Source organism: Onychomys torridus, chromosome 1, assembly GCF_903995425.1.
Source record: "Onychomys torridus chromosome 1, mOncTor1.1, whole genome shotgun sequence".
NCBI lineage: Eukaryota > Metazoa > Chordata > Mammalia > Rodentia > Cricetidae > Onychomys > Onychomys torridus.
Window position 1 is genome coordinate 146871156 of NC_050443.1, and position 20138 is coordinate 146891293.

Sequence of the window (20138 nt, forward strand, 5' to 3'; positions counted from 1 at the left end):
TCTACCAGGCTTGGGAATTGCGCCTCTCTAGTTCACACCACCAGTGGGAATGTACAATAAATGCTTCCCTCAAATTCATGCACTATGGTAGGCATGGCGGGGGGATGGAAGCAAGAAGTCAAACGAGAATGTTGCAAAACAGCAGCATATAGAACGAGGTAAATATGCCTCACAGGAACTTTATGGGAGGCTGACTGGAAAAGATACTGGTTGAAAATTACAACCCTTGTCCTGGGTCATAGTCCAATCCTTTTCTAGCTAGTAACCTTTAGGGGAAAATGTCCCATGAGTGCTCCTGCATTCTACAAGGAAAACAAACACTCCCGCCGCCTTCCCTTACTCAAAGGGCTATTGTGAGAACGCGGTGTTGGGTGCCTGGTGCTGTGCACTAATAAATGGAGGATGCTATCATCTTGGGCAGATGAGAGCTTCCCCCAAGTCTGTCTCAGACCGTGAACACTTTTACTATCCAGTTGGAAGCAAAGGCCTACCACAGCTGTGGTCACTTAACTCTCTTCTGTCATGGGCAGAGAGGGATTTCAGTACAAGCCGTATAAGGTTGTTCTCATCAGTCAATGTGTCCAGCTAGAACGAGGTGTCTCAAACCCAGTCTCACCTGGAGTCTACTGTGCAGAGCAAGTTAGAAATTACTGTCACAAGTGCGATAAATGTAACTACTACCAATACCTATGCCTACTATTTTTCTGATTATGAGCCAGGAAGTTTTTGTTTTTTTTTTAAAGTTGCTTCCATGGAGCTGATTTTTTGTTTGTTTTGTTTTTCTGAGAGAGGGTATCTCTGCATAATAGTCCTGGCTATTCTAGAACTCATTCTGTAGACCAGGCTGGCCTCAAACTCAGAGAAATCTGCCTACCTCTACCTCCTGAGAGCTGGGATTAAAGGCATGCGCCATCACTGCCCAGCAAGGCAGCTTGTTTTTTTAAGTGTGTGTGTGTGTGTGTGTGTGTGTGTGTGTGTGTGTGTCACTGGCTGAGATCTCAAAGTAACAGACCTATCTCTATGTGAGTCACTCTCCCTGATTTAGTCTCCCCTGACACAGCGCTCTCAATGAAAGGCAAGAGCTCCCACCTGCATATAGAAATGCCCCGTACATTTTTATGTGACTTCTGTGGCAGAGGGGTGCCTAGTGGACAGACACAAGTATGCAGCTAAATAGTCTCCAACATCCAAGAGATTCCCTCACCAACAAAAATTAACCAGTCTACATGCTCAAAACATCAGTAGTCCGAACATTATGATGCCCAGACCCACCTAGTAGGGTAGCCTACCTTAACAAAATATATATATATCAGTCAGTCCCCACATAGACCTAAACTCCCTCGTCTATAAACACATGACTGCATGTCACCACTCCGAAGCAATGAATATGCTTTTCTTCACAGTGCCTGGTGGAGAACAGCGCTCTTAAGTACTTTTGCAAACCTCACGTTCTTGGAACTAGCCTCTCAAGAGCTTTGCGTAGAGAGAAAAGACGAAGGAATGGGCTGGTGCTGAGAAGGTGGAGGGAGACAGGAGACAACTCAAGGAAAACAAATCTAAAAAGCAAAAGCCTCAGCCCCTCTATGGCTAGAGACGCAACCTAACCGTCGAACAAAAGAAGCATCCAGCTGCAGCCGGCTCCGTTTATTGCCACACACAAGCACACCATAAACTTTTGAATAGCTAAAATGTCAGGTCTTGCTCTCTCCGTGTCACACTCTACAATAAACAAATCCAACGCATGGTACACAAAGGGGTTTTCATTAAGCTGTGTCCATAGGAAGAAGAAACAAAATTAGGCGATCTTAAAATGAATGTATTTTCCTCAGATCCACAGAGCTTCATTGTGAAAAGCAACAGAAAAGCCCTTCCTGACAGCAGCCTGTCAGACAGTCCTACCAATAGGCACTCCACATGAGACCTCATGAGCACGCCCTCTCTAAGGGCAAGTCAGTAAGGCAACTGGAAACAGCCATTCTGGAACAAGGTAGCATAAAACACAGAGGTTAATGTATTAAAATGCATAATCCTGGGATTTGACTCTCAGGAAGACAAAAAACAACCTACTATTCAAAATGCCCTCAACATAGGCTGTTCTGGGTCCCTTGCCATCCTGATAACAGCAGGACCTATTACCGTTCCTCAGTAGGATTACACAGTCTCCTACACAGTAGGTGCTCCTAAAGGAACTAAACCATGTGCCCTCCAATCCCAAGAGCTTAAGACCATGATGAGCTGCTTCTCTTAGCGCATGTACCTCTTGCTTTGTTTGGCTCCTGGTCTAGAAGTACAAAAGCAGGTATTTCCATGGGAGGCTAACTTAGAAAAGCCTCTTCATTCCAATCTCTTTTCCCTTCACTGAACCCTCAAAATCCTCCTAGATGCATTCAGAGACTAGGTGGGGTTAGGGAACACAACAGTGCTGGGCACAGTAGCTGCAAGGTATGTTGTAAAGAGGAGTTCCCTTCTCCTCTGACTCATGTCCCCTTTCACAGCCTGCTCTAGAAAGCAGACCAGAGACAGATTCTGCCATCACTCTGCTCCGCAACTCCCTAATGAAGTCCAGCCAATCGCCGAACTTTAAATACTATCTACACAGGTGAGTCCCACTTTGTGTCAGTCAAGACTTCCCTAATGTGCGGATTCCCCATGTGAGTGTCTAATAGACTCCGGAGCAAGTCCCAAATCCAACTCTGCATCTTTCATAACTCCAGTGAAAGGGACTGTCCAAGCTTTCAGACACATAGGCTAAAGCTGGGGGTCCCCTCTGATATTTCCAGCTCACACAGCCTATACCCAACCTTTAGAAAATCCTGTCATACCTAGCCATATGTTCAGATTTATCCGGCTTTCTGCTGTCAGACACAAGATGACCATACAGAAGGCTACTGCAATGACCCTTCTCCTGAAGCTACCTTCTTCTGTGTCCCCGTCTACTCCCTACGCAGCACTCGAGTATCCCAGCACCAATCAGACCCTTAGAGGGCTCTGCAAGGCCCTGAACAACCCAATCCTCACAGTTCCCCTCGGGCCACCTTCTCTGTTCTTCGTTCACTCTACTCAAGACACTCTCTGATGCGTCTACAACGCACAGGCCAAAATCCCCTCCAAGTGGAATTTTGATCTTTTTATATCTAAGTTGCTCACTCCCTTCCTCCTTTAGCGTGAAAGTTCAAGGAAGACAAAGACTTTGGGGTTGGTTCCATCCTGCTGGTTCTTCTATCCCCACTACCTACCGAGTGACTGGCAAGACATGCTTGCTCAGTCCAGAGGTGAATGAGTGGAGACGATCGGCAGAGAGAGACCCTTTACTCTGTTGAACATCTAAGAACCACTTTCTGAGACCACAGAGAGCATGCACACCTATAATTAGATGAACAAGTCTACATTACATAAACCAGATACTTAAATATCTGAAATATTTTAAGTGAAGCAATTGTCCAAGTCATCTTGGATTTTTCACATTACAGCAGTTTTCTTTTTGTTTCCTTTTGAATTAGATATCATATTCCTCTTTGTCAAGTAGAGGAGGAAACAAACCAAGCGATTTAGTGATGGTCAGTAGAATGTTTTGTTGCTCTAAGAAATGCGTGACTTCTGTATTTCAGTTTGAAGCTGTACCCCCATTGCAGACACCTTCAATTAAGTCTATTCTGATCTAAGTGAGAATCCAACTCCCAAATTCCCCTCCCAGGCACAGCTGTTTGACAAGTACAGCAGGACCCATCAAGTCACTTGGCGTATCAGTCCTCCGGGACACAAAGGGCTTTTTTTTCCTTTTGGCAATCCCTATTACTCACTGATGGTAATTAGCAAGGCAATCTTTGGAGGAAATATACAATCAGGCAACTAGCAATGCCTTTTATGGAACTCCTTGAAAATAAATCATTGACACTACAAATGGTCAATATGTACTCTTAATTCAGAACTAAATTACCCATTGATTCACCAAGATCTATGTTCTTGACCCTACAGTCTAGAAATTCATTTTTTCCTAACTTCTGAATTCAAGGAAAGTGCGGGTGGTGCAGTTGTTGATTTTGATTTACCACCTCAATAGAGTGGGCAATTAGAGTGATTTCTCCATTATTTGCTCAGATTGTACAGTGCCTTCCTTGACTGGTTCCATCATAAAGACCCCATTCTGTGGACACAGCACAAAATCAGGGTCACCATCTAAATGCAACCTTCCAGGAACACACAATGGAACGGGATCAGGCTGACCCAGACAGCCGGAGAAGCTGGAGTCCTCACCAGCAGTGGGTCAGGCAGCACACTAGGGTGCTGTGGGAAATGCTCTCTCCAGGGAGGAAACAGCTTCAATAAACTCAGGCTTTGCCCCAAGAACACAACTGCTCCCCACCTCCATTTAAGATGCAGCTCCAGGCTTTCAGAATCAGGGCTTGCCTTGCTGTTTCACCTTTACAACAACTGTACCCGGTATACCTCCCACCAGCACCTCAGACAAGTTTCAACAAGTACAGCTGAATCACTTGAGATGGGCCAAAAGGTCAGGGCCCTGAAACTTTGTCAGCATGGTTATCTAAAGCCACTGCAAAGAAAGCACTCCATGCATGGGAGAGAGCAGGTAGGCTTTCTACCACACAAAAGCAGCTTTGTTTCTGCATATGTGACGCCTCTTAATTAGAATCAATGATTTTTTTTTATTGTCGCTGCCGATAAGCTTGTTTGCCTAGCTCCATTTTCCTAAAACACTTTAAACATTTCTAAGGAGGGTGGATGTCAGCTGAACACTGAGACAGGCCTTGAACCAGGGCTGTGGTTTTGCGTGATGTTTACAATTTGTCATCTGTAGGGATAATTTTGCAAGTTTAAACACACTAAAGGGTGTATATTCTAAAGAGTCAGGCAATTTCATTTTGTTTGAATATATTTATGGAAATGGACCAACAGTACCCATAGAGGTACATTGTCATTCTTTCCTTGAATGTGTGCCAGTTCATGACCAAAAGCAAGCATTCAGAGAACAGAAGAACATTTACCACGACACTGTGTCTATCAAATACAGAAGAACATTTACGACCACACTGTATGTATCAAATAAGCTACTTTGTGAATAAAGATGAGAAACACTGTTTCAGGGTCTTATCAAAGTAGCCGACACACCCAAATTTCTACGTACAATGTTGAATGTCTTGGTGATTCATCTGTGACCTTGCCCTCCATAATGACTAGCTATCCCTGAAGGGTGAGTGCCTGTGGGGTAGGAAAACACCACACAGCCTCATGGCAGGAGAAGATGATGAGCAGCAGTGAATTATGCACCCAGACCATGTCATTTGGACAAGGTGGGGGAACGAGTAAACCATGTGAGATAAGGCGAATGTCCCAGCAGTACTGATTGAATGCCAATGGAATCTTTGGGAGGCGGGCAGTTGGGCTGGGGAAAACTTAGTAAATTGAAAAGCAAAATTTCAAGCCTGGCACTGATTTAAAAAAAAAAAAGAAAGAAAGCAAGAAATTTCCTTTAAAAACAAACAAACCAAAGCAGTGTGATTAGATATGGTCATCATCACTCATGCGAAGTTCAGACATCAAGAGTAAAGTGACTGAGATGTCTCTTCTCTTCAAGAAATTATGAAAGGCCTTGATGGAACAGAAGGAGTGAGGGGGACTTCTGGCACCATGGACTGATTCCTTATACTCTTCATCTTTATACATTCATCAATACTTGCGAGGTTTCTCCTGAGTCCACAGAAAGACCACAGTCCCAGACTCCTTTGCAGTTGTTTTGGGCCATGTGACTGACTTCTGCCCAGTGACATGAAGGAAGAAACACATCACTTTGAAAGGCAGTTGCTTAAACATTATTAACTTCTCCCTCATACTAGGCTCGGGTTGCAGCCCCTATCTTAAGGACCCTGGATCACTACAGAACTGCAAAAGGCTGACTATAATACAACTTGGAAGAGAAACGAACTTCAATTACACCAAGCTAAAGGTCTGAAACTGTCCATGACAGCATGAGATCATCTTAATATAGTTTACAATACTCTGCTCTTACCTTTTGCCTTTTTCACATCACTGCTGCGGGGTGATTCGAACCTCTCACCATCTCCCCCTTACTACCCCAGGCTAGTTCAAGATCCCCACCCTCCTGCAGCAGCTTCAGGCACAACAGCATTGCAGACAGGCACATCACACTGCCCACCCCTTACTGCATCCTTAGGTGATTTCAGAGATGTCAAAAGATTGTGGGAAACTGGCCAATTCACTTTCATAGCTTCCCCCGGAGGTGAAGGGAACAGACCGCTCTTTCCAAAATGTCACCTCAAAACATTTTACTTATTTTTAATACTTTGATTTTTCAAGTATTTACACAAGTAGAAATAACAGACTAAGGAATCACAATGTATTTACCAGCTAAGCTTCAGTGGGGTGTGGGGGGGGGGGGGATCCTGCTACATTTTAATTATTGAGCTATGGTGGTACCTAAAGGGGACCAGTAAACGGGTATGGAGGAGAAGGAAAAGAGCCCGAGTCTCAAGACCTACAGGTTATTTTTAAGCCCTGCTGTGAGGATTAATTTAATAGCTCCCAGCACAATCATTTTCATTCACCTCCATTTCCCTGAAGGACTTTTTGGTTGAAGGGGGAGGTTTAGTATGTCCTCCCGTCCGTCCGTCCTCCCTTCCTTCCTTGCTTCTTTCCCTCCTTCCTTCCCTCCCTCCTTCCTTCCCTTCATAGGCTTATACCACTGTCAAAGCTCAGTTCCCTCTGGGAAGGCCAACACACTGAAACTCTTCCTAGCCATTTACTGCTGTCTGCATGCATTTATCTTTCCACGGTCCCCCAAAGTAAGCCTCAACTGTGTGCAAAGGACAAACAGGGTGTGAGGCAAAGGAGCCCTTCAAGAAGCATGGAGCCTCAGAGGGAGCCACCACACATGAAACGGGAACGTATTTCTACTTCAGATTTTATGTACAGCTGAGTCCTCCACTTCCCCTTCTCTACAACTCCCCTCAATCCCAAGCCTATTCTACTGGCTATTCCTGACTAGCTGCACACTAGGAAGCTGATTCCTGGGAGTGGAGTGAGGAGGGCGTGGCCAAGGAGAACTCAGAACAGCAGAGCTTCTTATCAGAGGGACACTAGAAGTCTGGGTATCCAATGAAATGCCATCAAACATTCTAAAGTGCAGAAATGGTTCTACAATGATCAGCCTGAGAAGCCACCTCATAACTTCCAAGAGTAAGAATCCCGACCAATCACGTGACCCACAGCACTCTAATGCCTGTGTTCTGAAGCAGGCAAAGGATCTGCCCTTGGGCAGCCCAACTAGGTAGAAAGTGCAGCCAATGTAGCTCCAGGAAGAAATAGACAACTCCCTCTCATGGGCCACTGCAATCTACAGAGGGCTCTGGCCTGATAGACTCACTGGGAAAAGAGAGCCATATTGAGAATAATTGATTTAGGGGTTTTCTTTCCACTAAACGTTTTAAGCTTTTAGCTCTGTTCCCTCTTAATTAGTGTGAGCTGGGAAAAAAAATCCAAAACGAACCTCAGCAGCAGAGGGAAAAGTTTAAAAGGGGCTGACGAGCTCAGCATAATAAACGCCAGGCCACAGCTTTGTTTAACAGTACTTCAGTCTCTTTACAGATTATTAAAGGAAATATTTAACTACAGGAGAGCTACTCAGGCACAGGATAATGTACATGGCCTCTGTCCACATGTTAATCATTTTACATAATTGATCAAACAGTCTTGGTCTCCTTCTCTAGCCTTGCCCAGGTTTTTAATTGTTTACCTTTAAAGCCCACAACAGAAAGGCCTTTGCTTGTCCCCACTCACATGGCTCCCTAGCAGCTCACATGGCAAAGAAAACAATCTGTGTATCCTCACCAGCTACGACTGTGTGTATGCAGGAGGGGGTGGGGCAGGGGGGAAGGGCTCATGGAGGTGGTGTGCTTGTGCACATGTGTGAGTGTGAAAGCCAGAGGCACACATCAGACCTCCTCAATTCGCTCTCATTTTTGGAGATAGGGTCAAGATCACAGAATCTGGAGCTCGGGGGATCCCTCTGTCTCCCTGGTGCTGAGTTGAGAGAAGCCCACCAGCCTACCAAGGATTTTATGTGAGTTCTGGGAATTTCAACTGAGCCCCTCAAGTGGGTATAGAAAACACTTTGTCAACTAAGCCATTTGCCCAGCCCATAGGCACACTGCAATACAGAATTAAACTAAGCCTCAGAGATGATGGAAATGGCTAGAGTCAATGGTTCATTTCACGTACACTAAAACACAGTGTTGCTTCCTCAATGAAGACAGTGCCTAAGGGTTTTATTTTTATGAACTAGATTTCCATTTACACTAACTAGGTTTGTAACTGACCAAATTTTAGTAATGTCTCCATTGAATAGGAGAAGTCCGATGGGTGGGGGGTTCCTTACAGCACTCCATTCCATTCTTACCTAGAACTATCGAATGTTTGGGATCATTTCTTCTAATTGGGATATTGTGTACCTCCATTTGAATGGCCTCCTTCCTTTCTTTACAAAATACTGGCTCTCCTTTCAAGATGCCAGCCTCCCTTGAGAAGTCTCTACATGCAGAGCAGTAAGTCTCTCCTGTTTGCAGCAGAAACAGTTTCATAGGCTTATACCACAGCCCCTGCTGAGTATCTGACACATGCTCACAGGTCATCCCTAGACTGAATTCCTCAAGAGAATGTCCCATGTGACTGTCTGGCTTTCAGGGCAGGATGTAGTTCATAATTTGCACTTAGTGAAAGAACACTCATGGACTCCACAAGTCAGTATGTATGCTGTGTGAGCAGGTTTGCAATAACATTCTAATCAAATAGAAAGGGGAGCTCTTTGTTTGGAGCATTGTGGGTAATTACTCAGCACACTGCCCAAGACATCTCATTTTCCAGCTTCTAAACCACTTCTCAGATTAATCATCTTTAAAATGTCCTTAAATTTCTCCTAAAGAATTAGCTGTTCCCCCTACTGAAGTGCAGGTCTATAGCCCAAAAAAAAAATACATATAAACACTGTGCTATCCAACAAGGGCAGGCAGGCTTCACTCAATTTTCTCACCTAAGTCTATGTGAGTAATGACGCTACTTATGCTCCATAGTAGTCATACAGAATAAGGCCACCTGGCTGCCCACAGTTGGGTAACTGTGAAATCAGGCATGTCCTGTCCTGGTTCTGGATTTGCTAGACACACATCCACTGTCCAGGTTAATACATCCATTGTTTTACTATGGTCTAGAAGCTCTGGCTCAATAATTACTCCAGGAACTATTAATTACATAGAAAAAAAAAAAAACAAAGAAAAAAATCTCTTTTCCAAGTCATTTGTTCTAGAATTTGAAGGAAATATCTCTAAGAGATCAGAGAATCAAACAGACTACCTTTAAAAAAAATATATAAATGAGTTTGTTCTTTTATTCTACAGGATCAAATTCTATCTGGACTCAAAGATGTCAACATGACCACTCAAAGAAGGAATAATTAAGGAATATTCCAAAGGTCACTAAAGACCTTTCTAATAAATTGCAAAATGAATTTTCCACTGTTGAAGTCTAAAAGAACTAAGAAAAAATGCATTTGTAAAACTATACATGAACAAAACTCAAAAGATCTGACATATACTCCCTTAATCTAATCATCTGGGGAAGATTTACACAATGCTAAGTCTAAAAATGTTATTTCAGAGCATAAAATTAGAGATGAACGACAAAATAAATGTGAACTAAAAGGAACATTAACCACCAAGTAGTTAATGATTTCACTTCATGAGGATTAACCCTCGAATATTAACCTCTTTGAGACACTCTCATTACCTATTATTTTTCATTAATCCTAAAATCACAGAATAAAGAAACATAAATCATGATTTTCTTCAAACACTTGCTGAAATCTGTTATGTATTTATTTTCAGGGCAAAGTTCAAGAAAGGCTAGTTCCCTAGGTAAAGTGGATTAAATGCTTTCCACAGAGAAATCGAATTAAACCACTACCAAATGGCAGGTTTCCAATCTTAGGATGTGAAATCTGATTTGACAGAGGCCTTATAGACGGTGGTCAGTTCCATCTGATGGCAACTTGCATGGTTTCATTGTTACCTATTCTTATGGAGTTGCAGTTTATGGTTCCGTGTGTGTGTGTGTGTGTGTGTGTGTGTGTGTGTGTGTGTGTGTGTGTAAATGTGTAAATGCTAGTATCTCATGTAAAAAATGACTGGAGAAAATCTTGAGATTGTATTTTATGTTTGAAATCATTGAGTTTGCAGCTAACATTTGACAGACTGATGCCTTGTGGGATATGATTTGGAAGTTACAGTCTCTCTGATCTTTACCAGATGTTTTACTGGGGGTATTTCAGCCTCAAGAGACAAAGAGGATATTAATGTTAATTTTATTTATTTAATCATATCAGGCAGATTTTATAAAAAGGAAAATTCAGTATTTTTTAACATGCCAACTCTTCAGAAATGTTCATAGTAGCAAAACTGTTTTGAAGATACATTTTTTTATTATTACAAGGAGTGTCTGTAATATTTTTGGACAGGATCAACTCTCTCCTCCCTTTAAAAATGGGAACTATATGACCACTTTCTCAGTGTCACTGTTAACTCAAGGAACCAAGAAGATGGCAATACTCGGCCTACAGCTCAGGACAAGTACCATCTCAATCTTTTAACTACTAGTGCAAAACAGTAAACCTGTGTACATAGGATAAGCTCGCATTTGCTGCTACTGCCCTGGGTCACTCCAATCCTTCACCTCTCATCTCTGCATTTTATTCTAAGAAACATGAGTCTTCCCTGGTCATTATCAGATAACAGTGAAGATGAGAACATACTCAGTCCTCACACAGCCTCTCCATGCTTGAACTCAGAGACATGTTAGGCTTTTATCAATCTAGAGCTCAAGGTCAGAACTTAGAAACTTGAAGAGACTGGTTCTTAGGCATAGATACCCATTAGGACTATCTACAGAAACTTCACCCAGACCAATCACATCCCAGACTTTCCTTTGCAGACCAGGTACTGGGGCTCTGCAAAGCACTCCAGGTGAGTTCAATGTCAGGGGAGTTAGCAACTCTACCCAGGAGGCCTGAAACAGAGAGCAGGTAACAATACCCGTGGAAAAATCAATTTCCCTCCGCTTTGTTCTCATCTGAAAAACGGTATGTGTGGAAGGAAGTTGGAATGTATACTAATTGATTTCTTTCTGTATTAGGTTAAAAATAACAAGTTGTAAAACATTTCAAGTAGAAATAAGAGGATACATAAGAAGACCCTGCACACCTGTATCACCACCATGAACTAGACAGAACACACTTTAGTTCTCTGTCTTAGAAAGACAATAAGCAAAATCCCCATATCCTACTTCTTCATATTTCTTTCTTCTCTAGAAATATCCACTACCCTGAGATTACTGGTTTCCCTGCCCATAGGATTTGTTTAACCACATAATTGTTTATCTTCAGATCCTCATAATTCTTCTGTGGGTTTCAATGTACATAAATTATATTATACCACATTTTGCACATACCACATTATTCAACTTTTTTTTTTTAATGAGATTTACCATGTGGAATGCATTTCACTAATCTTCAATTCTTTCATAGTATTTCATAGGAATAAACCATGGTCAATTGGTTTACCTTGTCTGTGGACAGTAGAGTTAGTTATATAAATAAAGCCATAAATGTTAATAAGTGTCTCATTCCAGGTTTCTATGCTGCCCATGTGAAAGAGTCTTCAGGTGAGACACCTAGACATGTTTTTGTGGGATGTGCACATTTCAACCTTACTATGCAAGTCCAAATTGCTCTCCAAGGTGGTTATACCAATTTACTTTTTCTAGAAAAATTAACACACATGCACACACCTCCTTCTCCATACCTTTATCAATACTTGGTACTATGAAAATTTTCACCTTTCTGCCAATATAAAGGTTCTGGTGTGCTAACTAATAATTACAGTTAAATAATATTTTTCTGAGGTCCCTTCTGGCCATATAACTGTGATAATGACATTGATGCCAACTCTAATGAAAAATAAATAAAGGTTGTGAAGGGAGAAAAGTTTACAACACATTTACTTTTCCTCAAAAATTATCTTGCATGGCCAAAGCTGGCCCATGACCCATACATCAGGCCATAAAAGAGCAATGGGGACATAGCCCCAGTTCTGTATTTATTTTCTTGTGCTCATAATCCAATGTTACTTAAAAAGCAAACTGCCCACTATGCAAGCCAAAGCAAATACATTGGATTTTGCCAGGGAAAATGCCTGTGGAGGAATGAGTCAATTCATACAAAATTCAAAACTGTCTTTGGTCAGTGACATTTTCATGAAAATTTGTGGGTGGGTAAAAGTTTTGCAAAACTCTTTTTTGCTATTGGATTAAATTCATCCAGGAAAAATAAGCAAAGTGTAAGTGGCAACCCGCATTGCCCCCAGTTCCCTTCTGAACACTCCCCAACCTCCCAGAACAACTGCTTTCAATTGTGCAGGAAAATGGGCCAGGTGGTTCTGATCCCAACAGAACCCTGGGCCCTGCTCGTGGGACAGGCCATTTCTCAGCATAAACACTCATGGACCAAACTTCTCCTGTCAGTCAGATTGCACTTCAAAACCTCCCCGGGGAACACTACTGGCCACTGGCCACCCTTCAGCTTAATGGCAGCGACCTCCATAGGGTCAAATCACTGGACACATTCTTTTGGGACCATACCACTATGGCAGCATTATGGAATGGTTGTATACTTCCATGATTTGATACATTTTATGTTATCCTCTTAGGAACATAGAAACAGCCTTTTCAAAAGAGAGAGAGACAAACTCCATGTTTGTCTAAGACTTTGTTCTGAATTGAAAACCAGGCACCTTATCATCTCAGAAAGAGTGGTCAGAATTTGGCCGTGTGATACCTAGGAATGCTCAACAGTCAACAATGCAAGCTTTGCCAAAGGTAAAGCTGAGCTAAAGGCAAGAAGGTAGAAACAGAATGCTGGGCACCTAGAAACGGCTTTATTAAAAGTCATGAGTGAATAGACGTGGTTGCTTTAAAACATGACCTTGCTACATCTTGTTTCTGATTTGAGATCTGCCTCTCTGCCTACTGAGACCTTGGCTTTCCCAAACTCTGCACACCTGTCTGGCACCATCTCTTCAATGCAGCCTGGATTTTAAGGACAGACGTTGGCTCCTCTTTCAACAGAGTCATCTGGTGAAGGGTAGGGTTGTCTGGACGAAAAAGGAACCCATCCTTTTCTTCCAGTAACAGAACCAAATAAGGAATTCAGAATCTTCCCCTGGCTGTGCCACCAAGGATCTGGAGTGATCTGCCCCCCAGGTTCCGGGTTAGTCTGCAGAGCCACAATGAGCAATGATTGATAGAATGCGTTCTCCCATGGAGCAGAGGGAACTTGGCTTGTGGGGAGGATTCCACAGCAGCCTCTTACTGTAAAACAGGCCCTAGTCCTGACACACCCTTCTTCTACCGAACTTCCAGAAGATTATTTTGTGTTGCTGGAAGTCACGGTCACCAGACACATAGGGGTCACCATTCCCTCTCTTGGTTCAATAATCCCAGTAAGTGAGGACGATGACAAAGTCCAACAGTCATACAGATAAGAGTAATTAATAGAAGTCAGACACACATTAAATAAAAATGGACTGGGCCTTAGAATTTAAACTACTCCTAGGTTTGGTAGCCACAACAACCTCAATACCACCGCTCCAAAAAAAGAGCATGGTCATATCACCTGGCATGGCTCTAGCCATGTTGTCTGCAGGCCCACATATCAAGCACATGACATAGAGCAACACAACAGAAGATATAAGGTTTATAATATGTAAGTTTATACAAAAATGGTATCTTCCTGTTAAAAACACACCCTCCCAAGAGTGGAATTACAGCACCAGTTACTCCTAAAAAACTTTTCTTTGTCCAAATTTAGTTGCATCACAGCATGTGAGTGGTTTGTGATTCAGTGTTGATATGCTATCAGATTAGTAGTGTGAGTTTTGCAAAGGTTCCACCTATTAATGAGAGGCCAGATTAGAAGAGCAAAATTGCCTCATCCACCTGCCCTGAACCGCTTGGTGAACAGTGCTACAGGTCTGCACACACTCACCTCACAGCCATCCTTTCCCTCAACTCTATTTTTAATATTCAACATGCTCTTTAGCAAAAGCCACCTCTGCAAAGCTGTACGTCTTTGAAAACTCTGGCACCAGAGGTAAAAATGGGGAAAGCCTTTTGCATAAAAATTAATGCTGCAATGCAAAAAAGTATTTTTTGGTAATTCAAACTTTAATGTTTATTTCGGTGAAACCCAATCCAGTAAACTATTTTCAGCCAGGATTAGTCAGAACTAAAAGGTTGGACTGTTTTCCTTCGGAGACTGGATGTTTTTCCTGTTTGCAACAGGCTCCTGTGTTCCAAACAGAGTAAATGGAACTGCCTTCAATCGCTTGTCTCATTCTGGCATTTTTTAACACAGAACCCTACTGACAGAGTACGGTTTGGCCTCCTGGAATGTAATTATTCTTTTCACTCATGGAACCTGGCATGCTCACAATGCATCAGCTTCAGGTTTTCCTTAAGAAAAATCACAACATGGGGTATAATGTAATGACAAGAAATGCAATTTCATTCCACCAAAAAGCCTTAAAACTCTTTCAAAAATACCTACTGCATGGTAAAAAGTGTTTCTCATTCTTGCATTCTTGCTATCACCTATATGGTATGCTTTTGCATGGCTCAGAGTTTGGCCAATCTACAGTGAAACATAAACACAGTCCAGAGGCTTTATATCACATACCACAGAAAGAGATGACTCTGGTTGGGAAGTCACAGTTCAAACAAGTTCTTTTCCCACTGGTTTCTAGTCTTCACTCATCACTGCTCTCTAGAACTCTCAATATTACGGAATACACAGACTTCTCAGTTCTAACTCTGAAGAACTATTCCTGTCCATTTAGACTAATAGAAAACGTATGTTCTTCATTTTTTGCAAAGACTTCGGTGAGCCATCTCAGATTGTGCAAAGCTATCTCTGTGATCCCAGGGGTGAAGTCCTGCTTGTAAGCCCTGAGAGTTTCTGAGAGGCGTGAAATTGTTGTGAAAGCATTTAGGAATCATATTATTCAAAACAGTCAATTTTGCCAAGACACAGAACCACAGTTCCAGGATTGGGAGGCAGGACAGACATCAGACCCATGTCCTTCAACACCAAAGGCACACACCTTTCTCAGCCCATGGTTCTTATGCTTTCCCACAAAATCATCTTTCCTCAAAATTAAGTGAAGACCCCCATGAGTCCCCATTCCTGTGGTAGCCCCCAATGTTTCCTTTCTGTAAGTCATGGATGAGTTTCACAACTCTGAAGGGTACAATGTGCTGGTGTGATGGTGCATGCTTCGACAATTCCAGTAGTCAAGTTCCTAAGTGGAGAATTCCTTTCTTCAATGTCAGACTCATTCCTCCCAGACCCAATTCTCGCCTAAACTTTTGAACGTTTCAATTAAAAAAACAAAACAAACAAACAAAAACACCAGAGTATTTACTTTGGAAAAGCACGAAAGTTTGCTTGTGGTACTGCACATGGTCCCCTGCCCTTGAACACCCATGTAGCCAAGTAAACACTTTGTCTGTGTCCCACCCACATTGTCCCAGACTACAGTAAGGCATACTGGCCTCCACTATCACAGTGGCATTGGGCTTGTACTGGAAGTGAGAGAAACCAATGACCATCAGTTATCCAAGAAAGCGTTCCTTGGTGCCAGCTAGCTGAAGAGGCAAGCAACCTTACGGGGGGGACCTTTACCACCACACAGCCAATTTCCACAAAAACAGAAACGGTTACTGCACTTCATGACCCTGTTTGGCAAAATACATGCATGCATTGATTTGCATGCATTGAAGCTGGGCCTCCAAGAAAGGTGGCGCAGGACTCTGGAAACTCCAACTCACTCACCGTACACTTGTTGGGCTTCTCCCCAGAGTGGACCCTCATGTGGATCAGCAGTTTATAGCGGGCGTTGAAGGGCTTGTACCTTCTAGGGCAGCCAGTCCAGAAGCAGGTGAAATCTTCCCCCTTGCGCTGGTCTATGTGGACCTTCTCAATGTGCCTCACCAGTTCCTCCTGCTGGTCATACAGGGCACTGCAGTCTATCCAACGACAGCAGTGCTTGCCCCCTGAGTCCTCCAACTCCCCATCCTCATCCAGGCCAGCCTGGGCCAGGGCCAGTGGCTGGGTGTGAGGCAGGAGCTCTGGGTGATGAAGGTGTGGGTGGGCATGGTACGGGGGGGGGGGGCCCTGAGGCGGGGGAAGAGGAGGGAGAGGCGGTGCGGAGGGCAGGTCCAAGGAACTGCCTGGGAACTCCTCCAGACGTTCAGTTTTGAGCATGTTGGCTGACTGGCCATCCTGGCCCGGTAGGCCCGGCTGCAGCACCATGTTGTTTACGGGTCCAGACTGCAGGCCACCATGCTCCAGCTGCTGCATGCGCCCGTACTCCAGTGTGCCATCGTCGCCATAGCCTGGCAGCGCCTGTCCTCCACTGGCCACCAGCACGCCTTTCTGCCCACTGGATACTGCAGAAGACTGGGGGATGCAGCTGCCGCGAACACCCAGGAAATGTCCATAGACCTCTGACTGTGGAGACATGTTGGCAGGGGAGGCTCTTGATCCGTTGATGTAGGCAACCAAGGATGTGGGCGAAGTTCGAATGATAGTGTTGAAGTCAATCCCAATGCCATCAGACAGTGGGGACAAGGACAGTGCTCTCTTCTTGGAGCGGGTGGAGTGGGACCTGGTTGCTGAGTGCCGAGGACTTGGGTAAGGGGAGTGGCTATTTTCCATACCAAAAAGGTAGGGTGGTAAAGAGTTAGAGACACTACTGCTGGACCCTGGCGTTCCAGGGGGCAAGCTAAGAAGGTCCCCTAGGTCCATGCCATTCTGAGAGCTGTGGTTGGATGAAAGCGAAGGGAAAGCCCTGTAGCTCTGAGACCACTCTTGCTTCACACTCAAGGCCGATTGACTCTCTGTCAGACTCAAAGTCGTGGACACCAGAGACTCTTGCAAAATAAGAGACCTGGAGCAGCAGTCAAAGAGAAAGGAGGGGGGAAACATTTCAGTGAGATGTGGATTGCTTAAGAGCTAAGAGAACACTGCACCAACAATCCCTTAAGTATTTCCCCTTATTGCATTCCTCACTAAACACAAGTTCTTAGACTCTGATAGAATCCAAGGCTCTTAGTTCCAGGTAAATAATAGTTTACCAAGACAAACAATAGAAACTCATGTTTACTAGAATAATGGAAAGAGCTATTGTTATAAATAATTCTAGTACCTTAAAAAGAATAAGTAGTCCTCAATTTATTTCAAAGTATCTCTTTTTATATAAAAAGGGAAAATTGTGGCTTAGGAAAAAGTTATAGATGCTTGTCTTGGTAAATCAAATGAGTATCTGTTAAACGCCTACTGTGTGCTTCATGCCATGGTAGACTATCAGGTTACACAATTTAGAATGGTACTAGTCTTCAATTAAAATTTACTTGGGAAGGTAACATAATAAGCCCATGGTTTGTTTGGGTTTTTTTTAAAGTAAATTTTTCAAGTTAAATGTTTGTGCTAGAGATTTACTAATAATTTTACAATTTAGTGTCACTAGTATTATCAAATTAGACATTTTTAAAAGGCAATTTACAATGCCAAGTACTCATTCAAATGACCCTAGAAATTTTGTGAAAATGTAAAATACATGGGCAGAAAGTATCACTTCGGTGATAAAGTGCATACTTAGCAAGCTGAAGGCACGGAATTCACTATCACATACACAAAAAATAGTCCTTAATAGAACAAAGTTATTATACAGAGAGAAGGAACACACTGAAAAGCTGCATTTGGAGTCATGCATCCGGGCATGTGGGGTTTAACCATACTTGTTAGATAGTTTTCCCATCAGCTCTTGTCCTTGGATCTGAGCAACGTCAGGCCAAGAACAGGTCATTCACTTGCAGTGGTTCATTTTTATAACAATTTCTTCCCTGTCCTTACCATTTACAAAAAGAAAAATGCTAAACATGTCACAATTCATTGTTTGCATATCAAAGTGGTTCATAATGATAACTCTAGCCCATTGAAAATCCATTTTGCTTTCCAGGGACATTATTGCCTTAAAAAAAATAAAAAAAGAAAAGAAAAGCTATTATTTCTTGGACAGAACATTTAAGCCCAAAAGGGTCAACACGTAGACACAGGGAAAAGGTACCAGATCCCAACTCAGACACAGCAAAGAGCTGAGAAGTTTGGCTTAATTTATATGTGTCTGCAACTGACTTTCTAGATCCTCTTATTTAAATAAATTAGTCACTAAAAATTCTTATGCAAAATGTGTGACTTCCCTACATGAACCCATTTATTGTCTCTGTTAAATATCAACCTGTAAGCATCGTTTCACCTGCCCCCTACCTTGCTTCACAAAAAGAAACCAGGAATACTGTTTCTGCCAGGCGGGGGATACTGTCAAGCAGACATCTCAGCTCTGGAAAAGCACAGTGTAAGGAGGTAACACTGAATCGACCTGAGGTTGCCATCGGGTGCGGTAATGTTTACCAATGACAAACACAGCAGGAACCTATGTCCAACTGCCCTTGACATAGATTTGTTTCTTGCTTCACATCCTTACATTTGGACTGAAGTCCTTCCGCAAGCTCCAAAGTGGTCTCTGAACCATTTGGGTTTTAATTCCCCAAGGACACTTCTCAATTATTTTCCAAGCACACCTGGCTCTTCCTGCAGAGCTCAGCAGAAGGCTCCTGGTGACTGGATGTCAAGAGCCTTTTGACCCTATCCCCCCATGAGAGTCGGGAATTACATTCACACACAAGCTGCATCAGTAGAAATGCTGTGTGAGAAGCAGAAACGAAGAACTCTGCTTTTCACCAAGGTCAAGAAACCATGGGATGTCAGAATACTGACAGAGCTCCATGGTCAAATGGGTGCCTGTTTTTGGGGAGGTAGCCATTTTAGATCATTTCAGACTTCTAAGCAATGACTCATAGGCAGAGGAGCACATTCAATTGTATGCACTTTGCTAATAAAACTGCATTATTTGGCTCAATGGCAGCATAAAGAAACATGTTTATTTTTTCAATAATGAAAGGCAAATCTTCTTTCTCTTAAATTATGCTGAACATGGCTTAATTTAGAGTACAGCATATCCCTGTGCAGACATGTTGCTTAACTTCTTCAGCATCTCAGTTTTCCAAGATAGTTGTCAAATCTCTTTCAGAAAGCAAATTCAATAGTCTACTTAAAAGCAAAGGCATAAACAGAGGACTAGTTCATGCCTCTCCCTCTCCCTGACACCTCACATACCTAATAGGAACAAAACTTCCAACAAATGGCAGTCACTTCCTATGTCTCTCAACTATACACTTCAGAAGATCTAAACATTCAAAGTCCTACCCCCATGAAATCTATCTCTGTGCTAAGAGTCCTCTGTGCAAGGCAGCTCCACTATCTGCATCACACTTTGAAGCACATCTATGAGGACAGTGCTCCCAAATGTCAAGACCTTTCCATCGAAAGCATGATTGTTATCTCCCTGGTACCTGCTGGAATGTTAAATATAAAGTAAGTACTCAAACACCTGTTGATTAAGAGAGTGCATAAAAAAGAGCCCAGCTTGGTGATATAAGCCTGGAACCCCATTCTAGGATTCTGGGGGCTGAAGGTAGAAGATCATGACTTCAAGACCAACATAAACTACATAGCAAGATGCTACCTCAATGAACAGAATCAAAACATAAAAACAATAATCACCATAGCTGAGGAACAATTACCTACCATGTTTACAAAGCCTTTTCACATATTACCTTACTAAATATACAGTATGACATGAATTAACTAGACTCTTAACCTATTTTTATAAAAAGAAAATAACTAAAAATTGGTGACAGCAAAGGTGTGTGGGAAGGTCCTTAGTAAAGCGTGAAGGAAGGTGAGTGAGTGGCAGAGACGAACTGGATCTCATTTCTCCACAGTGTACCCCCAGTGTGGCCCACAATGCTCAGCTTGATGGAAAGACTTGGTAAAAAACAGGCTTAGAATCACTCGAGCTAGGACTGAAGCATAAGTTATC

The 20138-nt window shown here is 42.8% G+C and overlaps 1 protein-coding gene across 2 annotated transcripts in view; it reads right to left on the reverse strand.

Moving 5' to 3' along the window:
• Glis3 (GLIS family zinc finger 3) overlaps positions 1 to 20138 on the reverse strand; it is a 428158-nt gene that overhangs the window by 262622 nt on the left and 145398 nt on the right. For both annotated transcript variants that reach the window (XM_036191632.1, XM_036191640.1), the window contains one exon: positions 15968 to 17084. In XM_036191632.1, coding sequence (XP_036047525.1) covers positions 15968 to 17084 — 1117 coding nt within the window. The remainder of the gene's footprint in view (positions 1 to 15967; positions 17085 to 20138) is intronic.